Here is a 26427-nt window from a genome sequence, read left to right as displayed (position 1 = left end):
GGAGAAGATAGATGGAAAGCAGAGGAAGGAGCCTATATATTTAACTTCTAAATTTGAAATTGAATCTAACCATTTTGAATCTTGTTTTTGTCACAAATCCTAAAGTTATTTATCCAAGACTTTTAGCAAGGTTGTCAGATATAACCATAATCATAGAAGGAGGACAGCTGTTTCTGGAGGGAAGGAAAACCAAAGCTACTCATAATACTGTCGGGGTGTGAGATATGTGAATTCTTTCATATTGATCCTCTCAACATCATTGTGAAATAGATGCTATTGTTATCCTCATTTTATAGAAGAAACTGAAGCAAAGAGGTAACATGCCATGTCAAAGTTCACATTACTAATAAGTGTCTGAAATGGAATTTGAATCCAGGAAGCCAAACAAATAGAACAGGCTAGAAACAGGAGAGTCAGGACACAAATAGAAGTTTCAGTAATTTCAGAGTAAAGAAAATGATGTCTGCAAATGGGGTCCCCCACTAAGGTTGGAGACCTTAGTGCTGTTGATGCTGGGCTACTTACATACATGAAAGGGGTTGGCCCTCAATACAATCATTCCTGGATCTTGAGGCAGTTCTGATGGTTAGCATTTCTTGGGACAATGCAGGGATTCTCAGGTCCCGTGGGAATAGTCATTGTCTCAATCTTGGGGGTCATGACCACTGTGCAAGCACAGAACCAGATTCGGAGTTCTGTGACAGGTACAGGTGCACAGGACCCGCCAGTGACAAAGAAGAGGGAGTGTCAACATGTGATGGACATCTCTGGGAATGAGGGAGCCAGACTCCTTAATGACATTTTGCCAGAGGACGAGATCATTCCAGGGTGCAAAGAATTATCGTTATGCCAAACTTAGGACGTGGCCTTCTCTACTGGGCCGTAACTGTGGGGAACAGGGGCTTCTCCAAAGTATTTTGACACAAACAAGGTACATTCAGAAGCCTCTTATAAGCCACATGAAGAAGCATGGAGAGCCAGAGTCCCTGAATTGGTTTTTGAAGATGACATGACAGTTTCAGAACTATGTTTGTTAGAATAAGGCAGAGAAAGGAAATCGGGTGACATCTTCTTAATGGCAGAGTGGGATGTTCTTGTGTTCCCGGCACGGTGTCCTGTTCCCTGTCCTCTCTGGCACGCGATGTTAGACTTGTAGTTGGAAGGAGTTTTAGAGGCCACTTAGTTTCTTCTGCAATATTCCTTGCAAGAAATGAGCCAAACTGTGACATCAGTAAGCATTTATTATGTGCTGTGTGGCAGATGTGCAAGGGACATTTCTTTTAAAAGCTAGTAATAGCCCCTCCCCTTGAAGTTTGCATCTTAATGGAGAACACAATATGTAATAACTAAATACATGCAAGATAAATCCAGAGTAGATGAAGGAACTCTAAAGAGGAATAATCTGCTAACTTCTGAGGAATTTATTCCATTCCAATTATTAGGAAATTTTTCCTTTTTATCATGTCTAAATCTGATTCTCTGCAACTTCCACTCATGGCTGCTATTTCTGATTAAGGTAGGGAAAGGAATGAGAGGTAATTTAGGGGCCTGAGGCAAGAAGGCAGTGCCGCTAGAGAGGCTGTATGATGGTAGTAGGGAATTTTGGATAGCCAAGAAAAAAATTAGGGGTGCTAATCTCCCTGAGGATGGAAGAGGTAGGGAGGAAGGAAAATGGTGGCGATGTATTAATATCGGTGAGAGGAAGTATACATATAGTTTGAAAACAGTTGGCTAACCATTGTCATTTTGTCAACCATTACTCATATGGCATGATCCCAAAGACTGTTGTGGTCACCCTCTAAATTAAGTGTTCTTCCTAAAAATACTGTGAGTATATAGCCTTTCTTTTTCTGAACATTAAATTTGCATTGGATATTTTTGACTGCCACATTGGTCTCTTCACCCATATTCAACTTTGATTCCACTAATCTACTAGATCTTAATCAGAAAAACTGTCATCTAGCTGTACCTCTCCAACTTATACTTGTGAAAATTAATTTTTTAATCTATTACTGTAAGATTCTTTGAATCCAAGATAAAGGAAATCTTACACTGAAATCCATAGTTGATTGCATGGTCATTTTTATTTTACCTAGCTTCTGTCATCAGTTTCTCCTTTTTTCCAGACTTATTCTTAATTCTATTTTCAATTGTCTATGTGCACAATTTAAAATTTGCTACTGAGGCTACATAATTTGATAACCATTTTCCCCCGCCTCGATCCCAGAACCTACCATAGTCAACTAATATAGTTGACACCTATTTATCCAGAATGGTCAAAGAATTAGTTATTCTTGTTAATTTAATATTCTAATTAACTTATGGAGTTACTTTGTAAATTAATTATTGTGTGGGGTAGAATAGGGAATATTCCCTCAGCTAACATCCATCAACCACTTATTCATAGCTTCTGTTAGAGTTTTGCTTGCTCTAAGCAAAACTTAACTAAGAAGTTAAGTAACTTATTTATATTCACATACCTACCCTGTATCAGAGGTAGGACTTGGTTTTCCTGATTCCTGGCCTCTTTTCTGCTTTGCCTCATTGCTACTCATACATGGATTTCCAGTGTTCAAATTATTAAAATTAATCAAATACACTTAACATTAAGCAGTAGACATAATTTAATCTTTGTGAAATAAAAGGATCTTAGTGTCATAATTATGAATGTTAACTATATAACAACCTGAAAGCCCAGTAATTTGGGCTTCTTGATTAGAATGATAAAAAAATAAAAAAGAAATAAGGACCCATTACATCTGTGATTGGTGAGTTTTCTTGATGCAGACTGGTTCATAATTTAGCTCTTTTCTGGATTGGTTAACAGTCTGTAGTGCAGAAGAGTCCACAACTTGTTGTTTGTCTTCTTGTAGGTTCAGAAAAAGTCATTGATCCATAGTAATTTTTGAGTGATTGTTTCATCTGTTTCCTAAGAGTACTAGCAGTAAAATCTGATACTGAATTTGTAGTGCAAAACTGAGTGAACAGTGATACATTTTAAGCCTTTTTTTTTGTCTATATTTTTAAAAACAAACAATTTTCATCGTGAATTTCTGGTGTTGAGGTTACCAGTTATGGGGAGGCTTGACAAGTATAATTCTCAGGGAACTGCTTTTCTGCAAACCTTTAAGAGATAGGAAGTATTCCACATGTAGAATTGCTAGGGTATCCTGTGAACATCCCCAATGTCAGGCCATAGCCCACTCAATGATGCCAGCTGTCTCTCTTCCTCAGTTCATGATTCCATATAGGCATAGGCAGGGATCCAAGAAGAGTTCAGGAAGAACTTTCTTGTTCTTGGTTAGGGAAGAGGCCTTACCAGCCTGCTGCAAGGAAGTAGTTTTTCTTTGACACCATTCTACCTCCCTTTCTGAACTCCATGTTTACCTCCTCTCACCTGGTATTGGTACACCGCCACCATTTTCCTTCTCCCTACCTCTTCCATCCTCTAGGAGATTAGTGCCCCTCAGTTTTTCCTTGGCTATCTAAAAATCACCTACTATTATATAGTCTCTCAACAGGCTTTTCCTTCTTTCCCCAGCTCTGCTCTCTTCAGCAGTGCCCCAGGCTCCTCAGCTGTCTTTCATTTCTTTCCCTACCTTAATCAAAATTTTGCTATAGTGATGAGACACTTGAAGAACTGATTAAAGTAAAGGAAACTCATGATGGTTTTGATTCACATTTTGACATTTATGATGGGCAGCTCCCCTAAACACTAGCTAACTATATGACTCTTTTAGAAGTACTTTTAACTGATGTCTTTTGTCTCTTAAGTCATACTTTTTTCAAACTCTGCCTTTTCCAGATTAAATCCTCCCTGATAAACATGCCATAGAGTGACCACATTTGACAATGTATAACTTTTTTTTTTTTCCTCTTACTAATCCCACATTTCTCTGCCAAGAGAGAAGTTTGTTTATTATTCCTTCTTTGTGTTCCTTCTGGTTTTTTCCATTATTTAGAGTTAAGCTTACTTTAGCGATCTGTTCATTTATGTGCCTTTTGATTTACATTGTTCTTTTGATTCTACTCATTTAGCTCCATATTAGTTCTTTAAAACTTTGCCTTGTTTTCTGAATTCTTTGGTTTTTTTGTAAATAATAGTTTATTGCATCTATATACTATATGTGTTATAATAATAATCCATTACATCCATATATTGTATGTTACACATATATCATACACATATGATGGGCAGCTCCCCTAACTACTAGCTTATTCCCCAAATATTGGTCATCCACTTTATTTTCAGGTCTTTGCTACCACAAAAATTGCTGCTTTAAATATTTTAGGAAATACTGAATCTTTGTTTCTGACTTTTACCTTTTGGAAATAGATGTCCAGGAGGATTATTTCTGAGTCAAAGGCTATAGACAGTATATTTATTTTTCTGGTCTCATATCCAGATTGTGATCTAGCATAACTGGGCACTTGAGCTCCACCAGCCAAATTGCATCAGTGTTCTGGTCTTCCTGTAATGACTTTTTTAACCACAGTTTTCTGTTGCCTTTTACTCTCAATATAGAATATGCTAGACATTTAGTTCAATTGAACCAGCCTCTGTTAAGAACCTATATTCAAGTGCTAGAACACTGAGGATATAAATGTAAAAAGAAAAAAAACAGTCCTTGAACATTGTTTAATGTTTAGGCTTGCCCAGTCTCCTCACTTCTAATTTTAACAGCTTAAGATTATTTTAAAAATATCAACTACTAGTGAGGTATGCTTTTCTCCTATTATTTATTTCTCAGAATGTGTTCCATCTGCTTAGTCAAGGAATATTAATATTGAGGGGAACCCTAGAAATCATTTAGTTCTGGGTCCTTAAGATTTTTGTTATGTCATCAACCCCTTTGGCTAGGTCATTTAATCCCATTTGCCTCAGTTTCATCATTTATAAAATGAGCCAGAGAAGGAAATGTCAAACCATTCTAGCTTCTTTGCCAGGAAAACTCCAAATAGGGTAAGATGAATTGAACACTAATGAAACCATGAACAACAACTTGTGAAAGCTCACATGGGCAAGGAATGAGGCAATTAACTGAAACTACATGAGGGACTGCCATTTTATAGAACCAATAGCATTGGACTTAAAGTCATTGTATCCTAAATATCAGCAGCATTTTAGTGCTACAATGCCATCCCATTTTGTGTCCTCTCCCACTCTTCGCTGTCAGATACACTAATGCCTTCCTTCACACTTTGTCCACATCTACCTTGACTTCTCACTGTTACTCAATACATACATGAGCCACTACTGCCCATTCTCAACCCCTGCTTCTCTCTCCCCCCTCCCCCCAGAATAAGAGGCTGCTTTCTGAAGCTTCTAGTCCAACCTGTATATATATCCAAGAATCCATTTTCTAATATTGCCAGCAGGTGATCAGCTTCTATTTGAAAGTCTCCATTAAAATCTACCTAGGCAACCATCCTATTTGGGATTAACTCTGATTATTGAGATCATTTGCTTTTTTTTTTTCTTTTATATTGAACAAAATCTGCCTCTTTAGAAACTTCTACTCATTGCCTCCTCATTCAAGCAAAACAACATAGCAACTCTTCTAAATGAAAACCTTTCAGACACTTTAAGATATCATTCATATCCTTCCTGAGTTTCTAAATATCCCCCATTCTTTCCTATGTCACTTTTTGCAGTTTGTTCACCATTGTGCGCCTTGTGGACATGATCTAGCTTATTAATATCCTTTCCAAAAACACTGTACCAGTGCTGAATAAAATATTTAGATGTGTTTTGACCAGGGTACAGAATACAGTGGGACTACCACCTTCATTCTGGATGCTCTGCCTTTCTTGATAGAACTTTAATAAGACAACCACTTTGATTATTTTGTCATATCTTTTATTCATATTGAATTTTGTAGTCCACTAAAACCTGGGATCTTTTTTCTTCCTTATCTAATCATCCCCTGCCATCTTGTATTTGTGTCACTGATCATTTTGAACCCTGATATAGAATGTTATATTTATTTTTCTTGAATTATATTAAATTTGGCTCATCCTTCTAATCTGATTTCAATGCAAACTTCACCTAATATATATTAGCTATACCTCCTAGCTTCTTGTCGTCTGCAAATTTTGATTCAGCATGTCAGCTATGCCATCATTGAAGCTATTAATAAAATGTTGAATACCCAAGGACAGATCCTGGAGCACTCCACCAGACCCTTTTCTTCAAGCTGATATAGAGAATTAATGACTCCACTCTGAATCCAGTCATTCAACTAGTTACAAATCTACTTAGCTGTACTGGCCTTGAGCTTATATCTCTTAATCTTATTCACAATGGTATAATGAGAAACTTATGTCAAATAATTGGTTTAAAAAAAAAAAAAAACCTTTGCTATACTCTATTCTCTGTCTCTAGAATTCTTATAATCAACTTTTTGATCAGAAAAGAAAAAGAAGTTATTTTAGTGTATGACCCTCTTCCTGATAAAGTTACACTGGTTTTGAGGATCACAGCTGTGCATTAGTATTGAATTCTAGAATTTTGCCAGGATTTGAAGTCAAATTTGCCAGCATCTGGTATCCAGACTCTTATTTTCTTCACTTTCTTGAAAGTCCGGCAGGGATAGCTAGATGGCACAGAGGCTAGAGCACTGGGTCTGGAATCAGAAAGACATGAGTTCAAATCTGGCCTTAGCACTTTACACTTATTAGCTGTGTGAGCAAGTCACTTGTCTTGTCAAAAGAAAATCAAAGTAGCACTTTCCTTTGTTTAGTCCCATGATACTACTTCTGTTGTCCATGGTCTCTCAAAGATTAGCAATAATAGCCCATATTCTTTCAGTGCTCTAGAATCTAGACCATGTGAGCTTGGTAATTTTTCCTCTGCGTACTCTCTTACCATTGGAAGGACTTCATCATGTTGCTTGTCTTTTATACATCCGTATCACTTTTTCAAATATTTTGCATCTGACACTCGTGTATCTTCCCACATCCTCTATTTGTTTTCTTCCACATCCTCTATTTGATTTCAAAATTTCTCCAGCCCCTTTATTTTACAGTCTTTGACTGACCCCCAAAGATTATAACAGATCATAATTTATGGATTCTGTCGGTATATTCCAAACCAAAAGATGTTTTACAGCCAAATTAGTTTAAAAAACCCTTATCTAGACCAGCCATCTGTGTTTATGACTGTAGAAATTGAGTCCCCTAGTAAGTAAGTGGCTCTCTTACTGATAGAGTGAATATCACAATTAAATGTCTAAAACTTTCCCTTATAAATGGCAAGAGTATCCTATAATCTACAATGAAATTTGAATGACTAACTTTCTAACTTTCACATCGGTATTATTTTCTCATTAAATGAATTGAATTGCTAATTGGCAGAATTCTAGGGAGATCTGTAGGACTTTTTTTTTTTTTTTAAGGGAGCATGCATAATTATAAAAAATCCATAACACTTATCCTGCTATAGCTACTTGTAGTCTGACCTTGGTTTCAGGAGACAAGAAAAGGACATTTGTTAAGCTAACAATAAACAATAAACATTTATTAAATACATACTATATGTCAGGCACTATATTAAAGATGGAGCATATGAAGATAGGCAAAAAACATTTCCTGTTCTTAAGGAGTTGCACATTCTAATGGAGGTGACAACATACAAGGGATTATATACAAAGAAGATATTTGCAGGATACTTTTAGGAGAAAGGCACTATCTTCTCTTGCCAGGCTGGGGAAGGAAGAAGAGGAAAAAATTGGGCGGAGAAGGAAGCTGGATTTATAACCTAAACTCAAGTTAACTGCACCTATTCACTTTACTGCCATGGGGCTATTCACAGTATTGTGAGCTAACATAGTGTTAGTAATGGGATCCTAGGGACGACAGATTTCAGATGAGTCAGTACCTTCCTTAATATTAGAAAAGGCACTTCAGTTTTACGATTATAGGTAAGAAGGTGGTTGGGGAGGGAAGTAGAAAGTGACACTGAAATGATGTACAGTTATCCCTTCCAAATTGGGACTTTTCCATATCACAATTTGGATATATCATGGGTTGGCATAAGAAATTAAATGGGAATTTGGGGGGAGTTTTATGGAGATAGCAGGAAAAAAACACAGAAAAAGTTTAGAAACTCAGAAGTACATAAAATACACATACATAATGTCAACCCAGATTTTTCAATGAGGTACTGTAAATATACCATAAACAAAAAAGAAAAAAATTCTGACTTCTCTTGTATGAAGAAAGGATCAAAATTTTATTTTGTTTGAATACAGATTGAATTTATTCTCTCTCTTTTTAAACTTTATTTTTATTGAGGGTTTTTCCTTTTTATTATTTTTTTTAGTATAGCTTTTTATTTTCAAAACATAAGCATATGATATTTGTGGAAATATGTATAGAAAAATTGCATATGTTTTAACATATATTGGATCATTTTCCGACTAGATCAGAGGATAGAGGAAAGGGAGGGAAAAAATTAGAACACAAGGTTTTGCTGGGGTGAATGTCGAAAATTATCCATGTATATATTTTGAAAATAAAAATATTTAATTTAAAAAAGAGAAAAATATGCATGAATAATTTTTCAACATCCCCTTGCAAAACCTTGTGTTTCAGATTTTTCCCTTCCTTCCTCCCATCCCCTCACATAGATGGCAAGTAATCTAGTATGTTAAACATGTTTAAAAAATATGGTAAATCCAAAATATGTATATATATTTATACAGTTATTGCACTACACCAGAAAAATCAGAACATAAAGGAAAAAAAAGTGAGAAAAAACAAAATGCAAGCAAACAGCAAAAAGAGTGAGACTGTTGTATTGTGATCTACAGTCCTCTGGGTGCAGATGGCTCTCTTTATCACAAGATCATTGAAACTAGCCTCAATCATCTCATTGTTGCAAAGAGCCACATCCATCAGAATATTGCTGTTGCTGTGTATAATGATCTCCTACTTCTCCTCATTTCATTTAGCATCAGTTCATGTAAGTCTCTCCAGGCCTTTCTGAAATCATCCTGCTGATCATTTCTTATAAAACAGTAATATTCCATAACATTTACATACCATAATTTCGTCAGCAATTCCTCAACTGATGGGCTTCCACTCAGTTTCCAGTTTCTTGCCACACAAAAAAGGGTTGCCACAAACACTTTTGCACATGTGGGTCCCTTACTCTCCTTTATGATCTCTTTGGGATATAAGCTCAGTAGAAACATTGCTTAATCAAAGGGTATGCACAGTTTGATAATTTTCTGAGCAGAGTCCCAAATTGCTCTCCAGAATGGTTGGATCTGTTCACAACTCCACCAACAATGTATCAGTGTCCCAGTTTTTCCACATCCCTCCAACATTCCTCATTATCTTTTCCTGTCATCTTAGCCAATCTGAGAGGTATATAGTGGACCAAAATTTTTTAAGCAGATTTTCCAGAGTGCAGGGATGCTGTGTCTCTAAACCCTGCAATGTGGGAGCAGTAAGTATGCTGTTTTCTCCCTTTATATTTTCTCCTCTCTCTCTCTTCTATATATATTTCTTTCTTTTTCTTTCTTTTCTTTTCTTCTTTTTTTTTTTTTTTTTTTTTTTTTTTTTGAGAGGCAGTTGGAGTTAAGTGACTTGCCCATGGTTACACATCTAGTAAGTATTAATTGTTAAATGTTTGAGTCTGGAGTTAATCTCAGGTCCTCCTGATTGCAGGGCTCATGCTCTATCCTCTGTGTCATCTAGATACCCCTTTTCTCTCTAAGTGACTTCAGAAATTTGGTTATGAGACCATTTGCAGTCATTTACATAAACTACTATATGGCATAAAGAATAGAGAACAGCTCTTGGAGCCAGAAACAACTGGATTCAGATCCTGCCTTAGATACATACTAGCAGTGTGAACATAGGTACATTACTTATTCTGTTATTGTGTTTCCACCCAACTGTCTCAGTCTATATCAATTACAGACAAGTTGCTTCTCTATCTCAGTGGAGGAAATTTCCTGAAAACAATGAAATCACAAGTTTAGCCCAACTTTCCCTTCTATCAAAGTAAAATGTAAACTTCTGGCCATCTTCACCTCTTTATGATGTCCTAGTGGTTTTGTATGTTCCAAAGTTAAGCTTATCAAACATGCATAAAATACCTATCATGTGCTTGGCAATGGCAATACTTCATAGTTTCACTCAATTCCTAAGGATATGAATATGAGCCATGAAGATCAGAATCCATTTATACCTTCTCTCTCCAATGTGCTAGTTGCATTCCTCTACTTCCCTTAGCATAGGAATGCTGGTTCAACACTCTGGATACTTATCTGCTGCTGCTTTTTTTTCTGTGCGTTTAGGATATTAGAAAATATTTCTATTACATATGAACTGGATTATATCTTTTATGTCACTTCTTGTTATTGTTGGTAATATCCTTATGCTAACCTCATTTCTCTGTTCCAGACTTTAGGGGATTGGTCCAGGTATCATGGCTTTTACGTAGTTGTGCAGCTGTACTCCCTTTTTCTTTTTGTTTCTTTTTTTTAGACACTTATGTCACTGGTGAGGAAATAAAACTAACCAAAAAAATTCTTTTGACAAGTAAGCAAGTACTTATGGAGTGCCTGCTATGAGCTAGGCATTGTTCAAGATACCAGGAACACAAAATATGAAATCAACACAATTAGTCGTCCTTATAATTTAACCATGATTAGACAGGTTGCTTCCTTTGGCTTGGACAAGAAGGTATTTTGCAATGTAATTGCCATGTTCATGACAAAACAAATTGGGATGAAGTAATATATCTCCAAAATGAAATCTGATTCTTTTGAAAATCATTCCATTATCTTATTCATTTTATCCTTTCCCATCAACTTAGAATCCTTATCCACCTCCCTGTTATAATTAATATTTTAAGCCCTGGTTCAAATGACATCTCTTCCTTCACTATGATTTCTTGTAACACCTTGATTATATCTATTATGCTACTAATTCCTTAAAGTTGTGATTTCTATATTTATTTATATTTATACATTATCTTAACCAAATTATCAGCTCCTTGAATAACAATCTTATACTTCTATATATGATCAACTCTTCCTTACCCCCTTCTCCCCCAATTAAAACTCTTTTTTCCCCCTCTGTCTCTATCATCTATCATTTATGTCTTACATAATGTATTATAGCTCAAGAAGTGTTTGCCAAAAATAGTTTAAATTAAAAGAAAAAAATTATTTCCACAATGCAGTTTTTCTCCTCTCCCCTCCCCCCCAAAGTATGCTATAAGAATATTAGCAAGAAAAAAAGTATTTATCTTTTTTTCTCTTTTCATTCTTTCAGTAAGTATTTCAAGAAGAAATCACTTCCACACATAACAAATATTTACTCAGGATTTACTGCATACATAACTAGTCTTTGGGGAATGACCTGAGTGACAATCGTCACTCCCCAATCTAGAGATATTTGAACTATATCATTCTAACTTCTGCTATACAACCTGTGCAGCCCCCTCTGATCAGTCATGCCCTTCTGTTTTCAGGCTGACAGCATGTCTGGAGGAGGCTGTTGCTATTCATTCTGTTGAAGAACATTGTCACTGACTGACATTATCAGTGTACAAAAGGCTTTGAAACCTCAGTACTTTTCAACAATTTGCAGCTGTTATAAAAATAGTTCTTTTTAAAATATGTGTATGTCAATATGTGTACTTGTCAAATTAAAATAATTTTTACTGTCAACTTATGGGTAATTCTTGTCAGCAAATTTAGGACCACTTTAATAGAACCTTTGCTCTTTTTTTTTCATTTTTTACATTGTGAAATTCTAATTTGTATGCTTACTTCAATAATTTTTATCAAGTTCTTTCTTTCCCTCCCTCCCCAATCCCTCTTTAAAGAAATTGATTAATGCATTGTTGGTGGAATTGTAACCTGATTCAACCATTCTGTAGAACAATTTGGAACTATACCCAAAGAGCCATAAAATAATACATACCCCTTGACCTAACAATACCACTATTAGACATGAATCCCCAAAGAGATTTTTTTTAGAAAGGAGAAGGACCTATATGTATAAACATATTTATAGTAGCTCTTTTCTCAAGGCAATGAATTGGAAATTGAGGGATGCCCATCAACTATGGAATGGTTGAATAAATTGTAGTATGTGATTATGATGGAATATTATTGTTCTATAAGAAATGATGAGCAGGATGCTTTCAGAAAAACCTGGAAAATCCTCCATGAGCTTATGCAAAGTGAAATGTTCTGTGTATAAAATAATAGCAGTGTTTTGGGATAATCGCTGTCAATGACTGCTATTTTCAGCAATTCAGTGTTCCAGGACATCTCTGAAGGACTTATGATGAAAAATGTTATCCATACTCAAAGAAAGAAATGATTTTGTCAGAATACCAATTGAAGCATACTTTTTTAAAACTTCATTTTTCTTGAGGATTTTTTTTTTGGGGGGAGGATCTGTGTTTTCTTTCACAACATGATATTTATGTAAATATTTTGTATAACTTCACATGTGCCTTCTCAATGGGAATAGAATATGGAGGGAAGAAAGAAGAGAATTTAGAAACATGTTAAAAATTGTTTTACATGTAATTGGAAAAAATAAAATATTAAGTAATGTTGGAGAAGATTTTAATCACCCTTTAACTTTTTCTTTTCTATTGAGCTGACATCACTTTTTTTTTTCCATCTGTGATATAGATCATGTGTTAGCAAGTAACTAATTGCTGTAGTTACTTCATAGATGCCCATTGTAATCCCCTTTTTTGTGGAGTTTGTACCTATTCTTTTTAAATAGAAAAGCCAACAACACTTTGGATATCTTCCTATAGTTTTTCATCTTTAGTTTACTAAAATTGTATATTTGTAGTCTCTCATTCTCAACTTCCCTACATCTTTTAATTTTGATGTTATTTTTGATGCCATTACCAAAATTTAATGAAGATGTCAATGTTGATTTTAAGGAGGTGATTCCATTTTTAAGACTTTCTCTAGTCTTCCAGCTATGAAGACTTTCTGATTGTTAGCATAAGAACATGTAAAGAGTAAATGTTGAATGAGCTTTATTTTTTGCATTGTTTATGTTTTCATAGCAACTGTGAAGAAGAGTAATCTCCCTCTCCACTTAAGGGGTTCCCAGTTAATTCTAGAGAGTGTGTGAAATATTATCTTTTAACTTATAAGAGCTTGAATACTCTTAGACTAGAATATTTTGGAGATGGATTTGGTCTATTTCTGTGATTTCATGAGTACTGGGAAATCCATCTATCAATGGAGACTGGAAATTTTTCCATGTCTTATCCTGGTGGGTAGAGAGCTGACCTTAGATCCAATAGTACTTATGTTTAAATTATTCCTCTAGCATATATTGTCTGTCTCCCTCGGTAAGTCATTTAAATTCTTAGTATCTCAAGCCACTCTCTATGGCAACCACAAAGAAGATATTAGGATTTACTTGGAAAGGTGGCATTTTGTTACATTAAAAAAAAAAAAAGTTTCTAGATTTTGAACATAATCAGTTATCTTCATGTCCAGAACCAAGGTCTAGGTGAATTATGTGTCCCCTAAGCATCTTAAATGCAAGATATCCAATCTACCAAGTTTTATCATTTCCACCGTTAGTATCTCCTATATGTTCTGTATATGTTCCCTCTTTGCTAATTACAGATCTTCTAAGACTCTGGTCCAAGTCCTTATCACTTCATGCCAGGGCTTAGTGCAGTGCCTGGCTAATAGTAACCCCTTAATAAATGCTAGTTGACTGACTAGTCCAACATATAGGAAACCAAAGGAGTCTCTTTCCATCAGCAAGAGTTCGACTAACTCCTAGTCATCACTGTTCCCAGAGTTCTCATACAGATGAGTACCAAAGCTTCCCCCTTTAATATGTATTAACTCCAAAGTAAATGTGGTCTTGAAATACAGCTGTACCCTGTGCTTTGAGCCATTGATCCAGCTTTGATCCAGCTTTGGATCCATATTTTAATCTTGGAGTCATAGGACTGAAAGCTAGCTTTCACCTTATCCATTCTCTTCTATTTGTAGGTGAAGATAGTGAGACTAGGGGCAGTTAGGTGGTGCAGTGGATAGAACACCAGCCATGAAGTCAGGAGGACCCGAGTTCAAATGTGGCCTCAGACACTTAACACTTCTTAGCTGTGTGACCCTGGGCAAGTCACTTAACCCCAGCCTCAGGGAAAAAAAAGAAAGTGAGACTCAAAGGTTAATTACCTTGCCTAAGATCACATGTCTAGTTGGTGGCAGAGCTGAGACTAGAGCTGTTCCTCAGCCTGTTTTATTCCCTGAAATTTTTTCTATGCTCTCATCCAGATTTATATTTAAGTGAATTAGAACGTTTCTAAAATTCCCCCCTCCAATTATTTTCTATAACATTGTAAATTAAGATAGGACCTCTTACTTTGGAAGAACTCATTGGTAATTTGTCTTTCTTCCTTTAAAGTTGTTTGAGGATATTTGTTTTTATGCTTGTTTGGTTTTTTTTCCAGATTGTGAGATCTTATTCTTCATGCGTTTTTAAAAGTGTTTTTTTTGTGTGTATTTCAGTATTTTTATTCTTAGTGACCTGGTCATATTTTGCAGTTGTATTATATGAATAGATAGACCTCATGTCTGTCAGCTTCTAACAATGGATCCCATCACCTGGAGAGAAGACACAATTACTTACACTGTAATGTTTGTTTTCTGTTGTTGGGTTAAAAGATCACCATTGACCCACCTATCTTCCCTACAGAGCTGAGGCTTTTCTTATTTTTATTCTCCTCAAATTTTGTATTTTAAAAAGATTGACACAAAAGTGCTTAGACAATTTTGATATTTAGTTGTTCCTATTTCCCTGATCAAAGGCTTTTAATGTTGGAGAGGTTTTTTATTTAACATTAGGCAAAAATAGTTTAGGTGGTATGCACATATTTATTATATTAGCATATTAAAGAATGAGAATGATAGGTAAATTAAAAAAAAACATGTTAGAATCTTCTGTTCTCCTAATTGAACTTTTGAGTCTATACATTTTTAAAAAAAATTTCTTCAGTTTCTGTTTTGTCTTAAGTAGACCATAAAGATTAGAAATTTTTCTTTTAAAAAAATTCAGGTCTCATATACCACTTGATAGATTAATCACATGTTACCTATCTTTCAAATGGTCAACAATCACAGAATCCAAGAGTTAGAATGGTCCTTAGAGAGCATCCCATTCACTAGTTCATACCCATAAAGCAGTATGCCAAGAAAGCTATTCATTCTTATGCTGCAATAAGAAAAATATGGTGTTTAGGGCAAGAGAGGGATAATAGTCCTGCTTTAATCTTCCCTGCTTATACCCCATCTAGAGCATTGTGTTCTGTTCCAGATGCCACATTTTAAAGAGACATTGATAAGCAGCAGAAAGTGTCAAGATGAGTACAGCCAGAATGGTTTCAATTTTTGCTATGAGAATTTGTAAAAGAAATTAACAGTATTTAGCATGATCACAGGGAAACTTTTAAAATAGAAAGGTTCAAAGAATACAAAAGTCCAGTCCAAAAAAACATGACATTTATAACAGTTCAGTAAAGTTGAGAAGAGATACACACAAAATGCTAGACTAATGAAAACAGATTCACAGGAGGAATGAGGTACTTTCTTTCCCCAAACCATTAAAATTTTTTGGGATTTATAGAGTTTTTATCTGGATCTAGAAGGACCAAGCTTTGGGGAAAGGGAGTGAAGAGCCTAGAGCTAGAGAGTCATTGATACTTTATGATAGTGTGGTTGAGGGGAGACTTCTAGGGAATTTGCAGCTAATTGCTATTCATAGTCCCCATCATCGGAACAAGGGATTTTGGGTCATTATTACTGGTCTTATTCTAAGTGAAAAAAGAGTCTTTTGAGCAATCACAGCACTTCTTGCTGTATTGGTTGGGGAAGCTACTGTATTTCTTAAAAAGACAGTACAGGCAAGACAGCTGCTTCAGGTATTTGAGGACTAGCATGTAGGTAGAGGATTATGTTTATTTTGTTTGGTCCCAAAGGGACTAAGAGTAAGGAGTGATAGTTGCAGAGACAAAATTATAATTGAGGTAGGGAAAAACTCCCTAACAATGAGAGCTAACCAAAAGTGAAATGGGATATTTCAAGAAGTAGAATACTTCATCCTAAGGATCTCACAGAGGCAGGTTCTAGAGCAAGCTCTTATGTCTAAAGATAGAATGGATTCTAATTCAGATATGGCTCAAAATAGATGACTTCTGAGGTCTATTTCATCTGTGGTTATACCAATGAGCAGGTCTATTAACCAGTTAAGCTTTTAAAAGAGAAGGGGGGAGGGAGAGGAGTGTTGTTTGTTTCAGAGAATGAACTTATGCCATGGCAAATTACTTAGAATCCTTTAAAGTAACAGATTTTCATGATCCTTGTGGACTAGTTAGTATTATCAAAATGGAATACTCAAAAGAATGTTTTGTGTTTTTTATTCTTTTTTCCCCCTCCAGATTAGGCCCTTTTAATGTATCCTATGACAGACTGCTAAAGCAGAAACCATGAGAAAACTTTTGCATTTTTTTCTTTACAGCTCAAAAAAGAGATAAAAATTAAAAAAAAAAACCCACTACATATATTTGTAAGGGAAAAATGATTTTGTATATGGGGTGTAAAAATATAAACTCAAGATAACTTATAGAAAAAAGGGTTATTTCTGCAAAAAGTTTATATGAAACATCCATCCAGTCAAAACCACTGTGCTCCCTTCCTTGAAAAGTCATTCAGATTTTTACAAGATGACCTCCAGACTTCATATTTGTCTTGGAATGTTCTCAGAAGAGTCTCTCAGGGATAAGATGACAGGATAAAACTCCCAGAGTCCATTCACATGGTCAAGGAAAAGAAAATAGCAAAAAGCTATTCAAGTTTCTTCTCCAAAGAATGTTTTTTAAGGATGATTCCTTTAATTAAACTTAGGTTAGTAAACATTTATTAAGCGTCTCCCATGTATAAAGACAAAAATAAAAGTTCTTTCTGCCTTCATTTTACTGAAGGAGGGGATAAAGGATTATAATGTATATGGGGATAGGGAATAGACTTATGATTACATTTGTATAGAGAACTCTCAGATAAGGAAATTTCTCCTACTTAATAGAGGCCATTTCTGAGCCTTATAGTGTTAGCTGTCCAGAGCAATAACCCAGGATCACATAGTCAGTATGTCAAAGGTGGGACTTGGAAACCAAAGTTTATCATCTATATCAGGGCTTCTTAAACTTTTTTCATTTGTAATCCCCTTTTGCCCAAGAATTTTTCATGTGACATCAGGTATAGAAATATTAAATTGGTGCACAAATCCAACATTTACTAATAATAAATTACAATTAACAACTTCTACATTCAGTTATGGGACTCCACATGGAAACACACAGTTTAAAAAACTAGGCTTTATGCCACATTGCACTCCTAAGATGTTTACAAGTTATGATAGATCATAACTTGGGGAGAAGGAAAGCACTACCAACTGAGAGAATCTCCATGGAGTGAGTGACACCTGAGCCAAGCCTTGAAGAAGATAAAAAATCTTGGGAAGCTAAGAGGGAGCTGGAAGGCCTTCCAAGCATGGGGTCAGTTTGTGCAGATTCATAGAGGCAAGAGATGGAACACCAGGAACCAAGAGCACTTTTGAGTCCAGTTTGGCTGGAGCATAGCACATGAAAAAATAAAGTTGGGTAAAGGGAGTCCCACTGTGGAAGTTACCAAATCAAAGTCTGAGACAATAAATTGTTGCTGAATGTTTTTGACCAGAGGAACAAAATGGTCAGACCTCTACCTTAAGACACTTTTAGAAACCAGCAATTTCTGGAGTTGAAGATGAAAATAAAAGTTCATTGAATTTGAGTGAGAGAGATAGACAGACAGACAGATATTTGTAGGGGAGGATATTATCTGTGGGCAGTTTTCATCCTTTTTTCTTCCCTTGCTTGTGAGATAAAATTAAAATTCAGAAATAGTAGTTTTTCTATTCATGCCAATACTGTACACTTGTACTCTAAATGAGTTTTATGTTTACTATTATATTCTGCCTGCAAAAAATTTATTTTTGCTTTTGAATTTAATTTGCTGTAATTTCTCAGCAATTGAGAAATTGAGCTCTCGACTTTGGACTTTTTCCAGATGTTGCTGAAGTTTGTATTTGAGAGCCCCTAACCCCCTTTTTTTTTTTTAAAAAAGTCAGTTTATTTAACTTTTTTGTTTTTTCTTTCTAATGTTATTTTGTGGGAAACCAATATTTTTCTTCCTACCTTACCTCCACCTCCTCCCTTAGATTGTAAGTAATCCAATGTTATGCTAAGCATACAATTCTTCTATGCATTTTTCTGGCATTTATCATGCTAGACAAAAAAATCAGATCAAAAAGGAGAAAGAATAAGAAAGAAAATAGAAAGCAAGATAACAATAGCAGAAAAGGTGAAAATACTGTGTTGTGATCCACATTCTATTCCCACAATCCTCTCTCTGGATGCAGATGGCTCTCTCCATCACAGAACCATTGGGAATGGCCTGAATCATCTCATTGTTAGAAAGAGCCACATCCATCACAGTTGATCACATAATCTTCTTGTTGCTATGTACAATGTTTTCTTGATTCTACTAACTTCATTCAGCATCAGTTCATGTAAGTCTCTCCAGGACTTTCTGAAATCATCCTGTTGGTCATTTCTTACAGAACAATAATATTCCATAGTATTCATATACCACAACTTATTCAGTCATTCCCCAACCGATGGGCATCCACTAAGTTTTCAGTTCCTTGCCACTACAAAAAGGGCTGCTAAAAACATTTTTGCACATGGGGGTCTTTTCCCCTTTTTTCTGATCTCTTTGGAATATAGGTTCAGTAGAGACATTGTTGAATCAAAGAGTTTGATAGCCCTTTGGACATAGTTCCAAAGTACTTTCCATGATGGTTGGATCCATTCACAACTCCACCAACAATGTATCAGTGTCCCAGTTTTCCCACATCCCCTCCAACCTTATCTTTTCCTGTCATCGAAGCCAATCTGAGAGGTGTGTGGTAGTTCCTCAGAATTGGCTTAATTTGCATTTCTCTCATCAAAAATGATTTAGAGCTTTTTCTTCATATGACTAGAAAGGATTTTAATTTTTTTATATGAAAATTGTCTTCATATCCTTTGTCCATTTATCAACTGGAGAATGGCTTGCATTCTTATAAATTTGAGTCAGTTCTCTGTATGTTTTAGAAATGAAGCCTTTATTAACACCCTTCAATGTAAAATTGTTTTCCTAGTTTTTTGCTTTCCTACAAGAAGATTTTCTTGATTCCCCTTAATGCTAGTACCTTCCTTCTCTTGATCATCTCCAGTTTATTACGTGGATATCTCCATTGTACAGAGTTGTTTGCATGTAGTGTCCCCCATTAGAATGTGAGTTCTTTAAGAGCAGGCAGGGATTGTCTTCTTCCTTTCCTTGTATCTCTAGAGCTTAATACAGTGACTGCTATTTAGCAGATACTTACTAACTGCTTGTTTACGTGATTTACCACTAAGATGATCTGGATCTATCAAGTTACAAAAGGTTTTCAATTGTTTTCAGTCATGTCCAACTCTGTGACCCCATTTGGGGTTTTATTGGCAAATACAGTGGAGTGGTTTTCTTTTTTCAGCTCGTTGGAAACCAAGACTAAACAGGTTGAAATGAGTTGACTAGAGTCACATAGCTAGTAAGTGTCATGGGCTAGATTTGAACCTAGAATGATGAGTCATCTTGATTCTACGCCTGTTCGATTCATTGGGCCAACATCAGTTCATACTAAAGGAGGATTTACACATTTTAAATCCCATAGATGAAAGTGTTGTGAGCATTAAGAAGTTTTGCTCAGATTCATTCCCAACTGTCTTCTTCTCTCTTCACTTATAGCCCTTTTTAACTGAATAAAAAGAAGGAATAGTGGAAAGCATAACTGAGGAACGTTTGGAGATTTGGTGTGGTGTGTATATTTCTAGCACTCATTCATTTATGAAATGGGAAGAATATAGGCAAAACTGAGGAAGGTCAGACAGTATTTCTTTTGCGTGATTCATCTTTACTGATTTTGATTTTTGTCTTATTCCTTAAATTGCTTAACATTGATTATGCTCAGTTTTGTCTGAATGTTGGATCCACAGCTCAGTAAACTATATCCTAGTTGTCACTTTTCCATATGTAGAATTCTCCCTTATGATATTTAATTTTTTAGTGACCTTTTCTTCCTATTAATCTGTTTTTAGGGGGTATATTAGAAAGCCAGAATGCTAGTAACATTTGGCGGGCATTTTTTTTAAAACTTAATATTTTTTTCCTATTACATATAAATAGTTTTCAGCATTCATCTTTGTAAGATTTTGACCTCCAAATTTCTCTCCTTTCCTCCTTTTATTCTTTCCTCTCTCCAAGACAGCAAGCAATCTGATACAGCATTGTTATACATGTACAACATATTATAACTCTATTTCTGTTAGTTATATTGTGAAAGAAAACTTAGAATAAAAGGAAAAAATTTTTAAGAAGAAACAAAAAAAACCCAACAAAAGTGAAAATAATGTGTTTTGATCTGCATTCAGACTCCATAATTCTTTCTCTGAATATGGTCAGCATTTTCTATCATGAGTCTTCTGGAATTGTCTTGGATCATTGCATTGCTGAGAAGAGTTAAGTCTGTTATAGTTGATCATTACATAATGTTGCTTTACTGTGTACAGTGTTCTCCGGGTTCTGTTCATCAGTTCATGTAAGTCTTTTCAGGTTTTTTCTGAAATCTTTGGCAGGCATTTTTGTTTAAATCAAACATATTTCTATAGAATCTGCTTTTGATTATTCAAAAAGTTGGGAAACAGATAGTATATAAAACTTTAATTAAAAAAAATTCATCCCAAATTTTAGTTATTAGTTTTAGCATACACCTTCATTAACCCTTTTTCCATGACTGAAAAAATAGAATTTTATTCAGTATTCAATTAACAGTCATTTTTTGAGTACCCATTATAGAGAAAACACTGTAGAAGATAAAAAGACATTGTGACTGTTCTCATTAGGAAATGTTTTCCCTTTTCCCCTTGCATATGCACTAGTCTACTATAACAGAAAGGAGAAGAATTCTGGATAGTCAGACATTCAGATAATCCAGAATGCTTTATTCACTTGCTTCTCTCTCAGCCCACCATAGTCAAGAAAGTTTACCCCCATCCAAAATTTGGGATATTTATAAATGCTTGTGATAGTAGCTGGATTAGAATTATGAAGTAAAATTAAAATAGACAAATGGCTATTTGGTAGTTTTAGTGACTATTCTTAAGAACTAATCAGTGTAAAGGCAAAGCAGAGACAGATTAGTGAACATCTGTTAAGGATATAGTGAGTCACCCAGCCTGTGTTATTTTGTATTCTCCCTCAACATTCTGCCTTAATATGAGGACTTCACAAGAAGCAGGATAGCATAGTCAATAAAGGGCTGGATTCAAAGACAAGAAGTCCTGGGTTCATATTCTATTTGGGCAAACTATTTAAGTCATTATTCTAGGTAGTGCATTAAGACTATAAAATGGCAGAGAAAGCACAATCTTGCACTGGTAGAGGGCACTTCCTCACCAGAGAGTTCCACATACTAATTAAATTATAGATAAAGTCCCTTTCCCCCAAAGTCTTTATTACCTTTAAGAAATAACTTGTGTGGCTAAATCACTTCCCCTTGCTCCCCACCTGCCCCAACCTATACATATTATTAGTATAGCCTTTTGGAAATTTATCTTTGAAACAAAAGTACTTCTTAATGAAGTTCTTTCTCTGTTCTTCTCTCTATTGTTAGGCCAGGAAACCAGGGGGCTTCCCCTAGATCTTTAGGCCATGATCAAAGGTAAAAAAAAAAAAAAATGGTATTTAAGAAATATGTTATATTTTGGTTTACAATAAACAGATCTTAATGGTGGGAATCATTGATTTGTCTGTGACTTTCTTGATATGAAAGGTTAAAAAAAAGGAAGAAAGAAATTAATTACTTTGTCCTGAAATTCTTGCTTTGGATTTACATCTCTCCATAGCAATGTACCTTCCTTTATTTAAAATCCTCTCCCTCCTCGGGGAGAAGATAGGTGAGTGAACCACCTTACTCTTATCAGAATTGTCTTAAAAAGGAAATAACATGCACACTCAATATATGTATGGAAATCTACCTTACCCTGCAGGAAAATAGGAGGGACATGGGATATAGGAAGGGAAGAGAGTGATAGAAGGGAGAGCACTTTGGGGGAAGGGGTGGCCAGAAAAAAAAATTTTTTTTTGCAGGACAGGGTGAATAAAGAGAGAGAGTAGAATAAACAAGGAGAAATACAGTTTAAAAAGAATTTCAAAGCAAGTTTCTCTGATAAGGTCTTATTTCTCAAACATAGAGAAAATTGAATACATTTATAAAAAAATAGGAACCATGCCCCAATTGATAAGTGATCAAAAGATATGATCTATGCCCAAACAGCTATAAATGCATGAATGTCTTTTGACCTTATAACACCACTGTTAAGATGAATGCTGAAAGAGATTTAAAAAAGGAAAAGGACCTATATGTACAAAAATATTTGTAACAGCTCTCTTCTAAGGACAAGAAACTGGAAATTTATGGGATGTCCATCAGTTAGGGAATGGCTGAATAAATTGTGGTGTGGTTGTCATGGAATATTATTGTTCTTTGGGAAATGATGAGCAGGATGCTCAGAAAAAAAATACCCGGAAAGTCTTCCATGAACTCAAGCAAAATGAAATGTACTGTATCAAAATAATAGCAGTGTTCTGCGATGACCAGATGTAAATGTCTTTGCCATTCTCTGTAGGACAATGATCCAGGACTACTCTGATGGACTTAAGATGAATTATTTTTGCCTTACTTTATTTTCCTAGCACTTAATAGAGTGCTTAGCACATAGAAAGCTCATAATAAATGTTTATAGACTTGACTTGACTCTCGTTAAACACTGCAGTGCTGCAAGACATCAAAAGGGATAGTTTTAAAGAAAGCTGCATGGGGGCAGCTAGGTGGCGCAGTGGATAGAGCACCAGCCCTGAATTCAGGAGGACCAGAGTTTAAATCTGGTCTCAGACACTTAACACTTCCTAGCTGTGTGACCCTGGGCAAGTCATTTAACCCCAGCCTCAAAAAAAAAAAGAAAGAAAGAAAGCTGCACGAACTAACTGATGTGGAAAGAAATGAACAGAAGTAGGACAACAGTTAATATGATATATAATAATAACACTGTAAAGATAGTTTTTAAAAGATTTAAGAATTCTGACCAATGCAGCCACCAGCCATGTTTTTTTTTTTATTTAGAATTTTTTTCCCCACAGTATATATGCATGAGTAATTTTTAAAAATATAATATTATCCCTTGTATTCATTTTTCCAAATTATCCCCCCTCTCCCTCAACTCCCTCCCCCCGATGACAGGCAATCCCATACATTTTACATGTGTTACAATATAACCTAGATACAATATATGTGTGTAAATACCATTTTCTTGTTGCACATTAAGCATTAGATTCCGAAGGTATAAGTAACCTGGGTAGATAGACCGTAGTGCTAACAATTTAAATTTACTTCCCAGTGTTCCTTCTCTGGGTGTAGTTATTTCTGTCCATCATTGATCAACTGGAAGTGAGCACCAACCATGTTTTGAGGGGAGAGATAGATGATGATGTATCATGGTCCAATCCTGAAAGAGAGAGGTAATACACTCATTGTGGAATGAGACCTTTATTTTTGGACATGGCCAATGTAAGAATTTGTTTTGCTTAATTATGTGCTTTTATTGCAACAGCTTTGTTTTTCTTTTGGAGCAAAGGGAAGGTGAGAGGTACAGAAAATGCTTTGGGTTTTTTTGTTTGTTTGTTTTGTTTTGTTTTTTCCCCTGAGGCTGGGGTTAAGTGACTTGCCCAGGGTCACACAGCTAGGAAGTGTTAAGTGTCTGACCTTAGATTTGAACTCTGGTCTTCCTGAATTCAAGGCTAATGCTCTATCCACTGCGCCACCTAGCTGTCCCCAATGCTTTGTTATTTTAAAAAATTAAAAGTACAATAAAATAAAGCTCTCTTTCAAAACTTTTAAATCCTTATAAACTGCTCGATTCAGATATGTCTCTAGATCCTGCTACACACTTACATAGACATAACCAAAGATCTACAAAAGATTTTTCCCAGGCATAGCAGATACCCAAACTCTCTTCCCAGGACCAAAATTTAAGATTTTAACCCACAAAGAAATATACAGACTTTGAATATAGTGGGACAGAGTAATCTGGCTTTTAGGAGCCCTTTATTTTTCTAAAGTCCAATTCATTAAAACTGGCACCCAAACATGCTTTGTGATAGAATCTTATAGTTAGTGCAGGACCACTTTAGAAGTGGATAGTAGAGGAATTGCTTCCCTCAAATAGCAACAGGCAAAGGATCTATACTGTGGCTACTTCGAAGTTTCACATGATTATTCAATGGAGTTGAATGGGAGCCTACTTCAGCTTGTGACAGGTCCAGATCACCATTGTCTGTTTACCTCATGACTGGTGACATATTTTAAAGTGGAGAGAAGAATCCTATAGATAATCCAATTTATGAAATAAATTGTACCTGTTAAATAAGAATGTCTCTGGAATGATGTTAAATTGCTATTAAATTTTCTAGGGCAACTCTGAAAGAGTAATGATAATTACCGGACCAAACATGGGTGGAAAGAGCTCCTACATAAAACAAGTTGCATTGATTACTATCATGGCACAAATTGGTTCCTATGTTCCTGCAGAAGAAGCTACAATTGGGATTGTAGATGGTATTTTCACAAGGTAAAATTATTGGTTCCATTTTAATATATTCCTGAAAATGAATCTCATTAAATTTTCTTTTCATTTAAAATTTTAAACTGATATATTTTTCTTAAATGTTTTGGTTCTTGTAAAAATTATTTCATCATGAATCATAGAGCTTCAGAATGCCTTATTGCTCATATGTTGCAGAATTTTCATTTTATACATGAGGGAACTAAGGGCCAAAGAGGTAAAAAGAATTGTGTGAGCAGTTTATTTCATAGTTCATTACCTGCTAGTGTGTGCTAGCAAGAAGAACACTTCTGACTTGAAGTTAGAAGAACCAGTTTTTGTCTCAGCTCCACCATTTTCAATGTCAAATAGTCATGTCTAGGTGATACAGCAAGAAAATGATAATGCTGGGACAAAAAACTTCAAAGTCATTTCACTTCTCTGGGCTTCAGTAAATGAGGAGAAAGTCTATAAAAAGGAAAAATACTGCTAGTAATATTTCTAAGCCTAGCTTATATGTGTGAGAGTTCTATAAAGTCCTATATAAATACCAGTTATGATAGTGGTAACTATAATTTAATTTTTTTTTTTTTATCATAATGTGTAAATTTAACTGCCATTGACAAAATATAAGTAGTCATATATGTAAACTAGCATAGAAAGATGAAAAAAAAAACATGAACTCAAGGTTACCTTTTTTTAAAATTTTAAGACTTTTGTTGTAGTTAAAAGGCTGGATTATGACCTAACTTGTAAAGATTATGGGAAAATAAAATTATTTTACTGAAACAGTGACTTGAAACATGATCACTTTAAATTTAACTTTGCTTAAGAACATTTCTCTGACATAGTGTCTCATTTAAAAAGATTCCACCAATGATTTGTATTTCATATTTGGTTCATAATTCAGGTTCATGTTTTCATAATTTATCAGCTGGGACTAATTTGCTATGTGGTATTCACTTTCAGATATTAAAATATCACTATTCAAAACTCACTCAATTATCTTGTCTATGTAGATGACTCCTAGTTCTCTGTCTCTATGTTCTCTGTTCTCTCTTCTTATCTTCTGTCATATATCTGCACTTGCCTTTTGGACATTTCATATGGATATCCTAGTGGCATCACAAAGTCAATACATCCAAAACAAAAGCCTTTTTTCTCCCCAAACCCACCTCATTCCCAATTTTGCTTAAGGGCCCTGCTTTCTTCCCCGTTACCAATGTTCAGAACATTATACTTGACTCCTCACTCCACATATCCAAATTCTGACCTTTCTACTTCCAAAACCTTACATTCATCTCCTTCTCTCCACAAACATAACCATCATCCTATTGCAGAATCTTATCAACTTTTACCTGTCTCGAGATATAAAATCAACACAAGAAAATGTTGCACAACTTTAAAAAAATACTAAAGGAAAAAGGTTATTTTCTGATAACATCATAACACACAGCCTCACAATATTACTATTTATTATGGGCCAGCATTGAGTATAAGGAAGGCTTGTCTTAAATACTGGATGAGTGACTTTGGTTACTGACATGCTAAAAAGACCTTATTATAAGCTAGTTTTTCAGGAACAGAACCTGAAAATATCTTGAAAATGTGGTTTTTGTATAATAATT

At 35.2% G+C, this 26427-nt stretch overlaps 1 protein-coding gene across 1 annotated transcript in view; it reads left to right on the top strand.

Annotated features, from left to right (window-relative positions):
- Positions 1-26427, top strand: part of MSH3 (mutS homolog 3) — a 193616-nt gene that overhangs the window by 150147 nt on the left and 17042 nt on the right. Inside the window, exon 20 of the mRNA XM_074282190.1 lies at positions 24669-24826. Within this exon, the coding sequence (XP_074138291.1) occupies positions 24669-24826 (158 nt within the window). The remainder of the gene's footprint in view (positions 1-24668; positions 24827-26427) is intronic.

The sequence above is a fragment of the Sminthopsis crassicaudata genome, chromosome 1 (genome assembly GCF_048593235.1).
Source record: "Sminthopsis crassicaudata isolate SCR6 chromosome 1, ASM4859323v1, whole genome shotgun sequence".
NCBI classification, from domain to species: Eukaryota; Metazoa; Chordata; class Mammalia; order Dasyuromorphia; family Dasyuridae; genus Sminthopsis; species Sminthopsis crassicaudata.
Note: the sequence above shows the minus strand (reverse complement) of the source record. Positions and strands in the feature narration are given on the sequence as shown.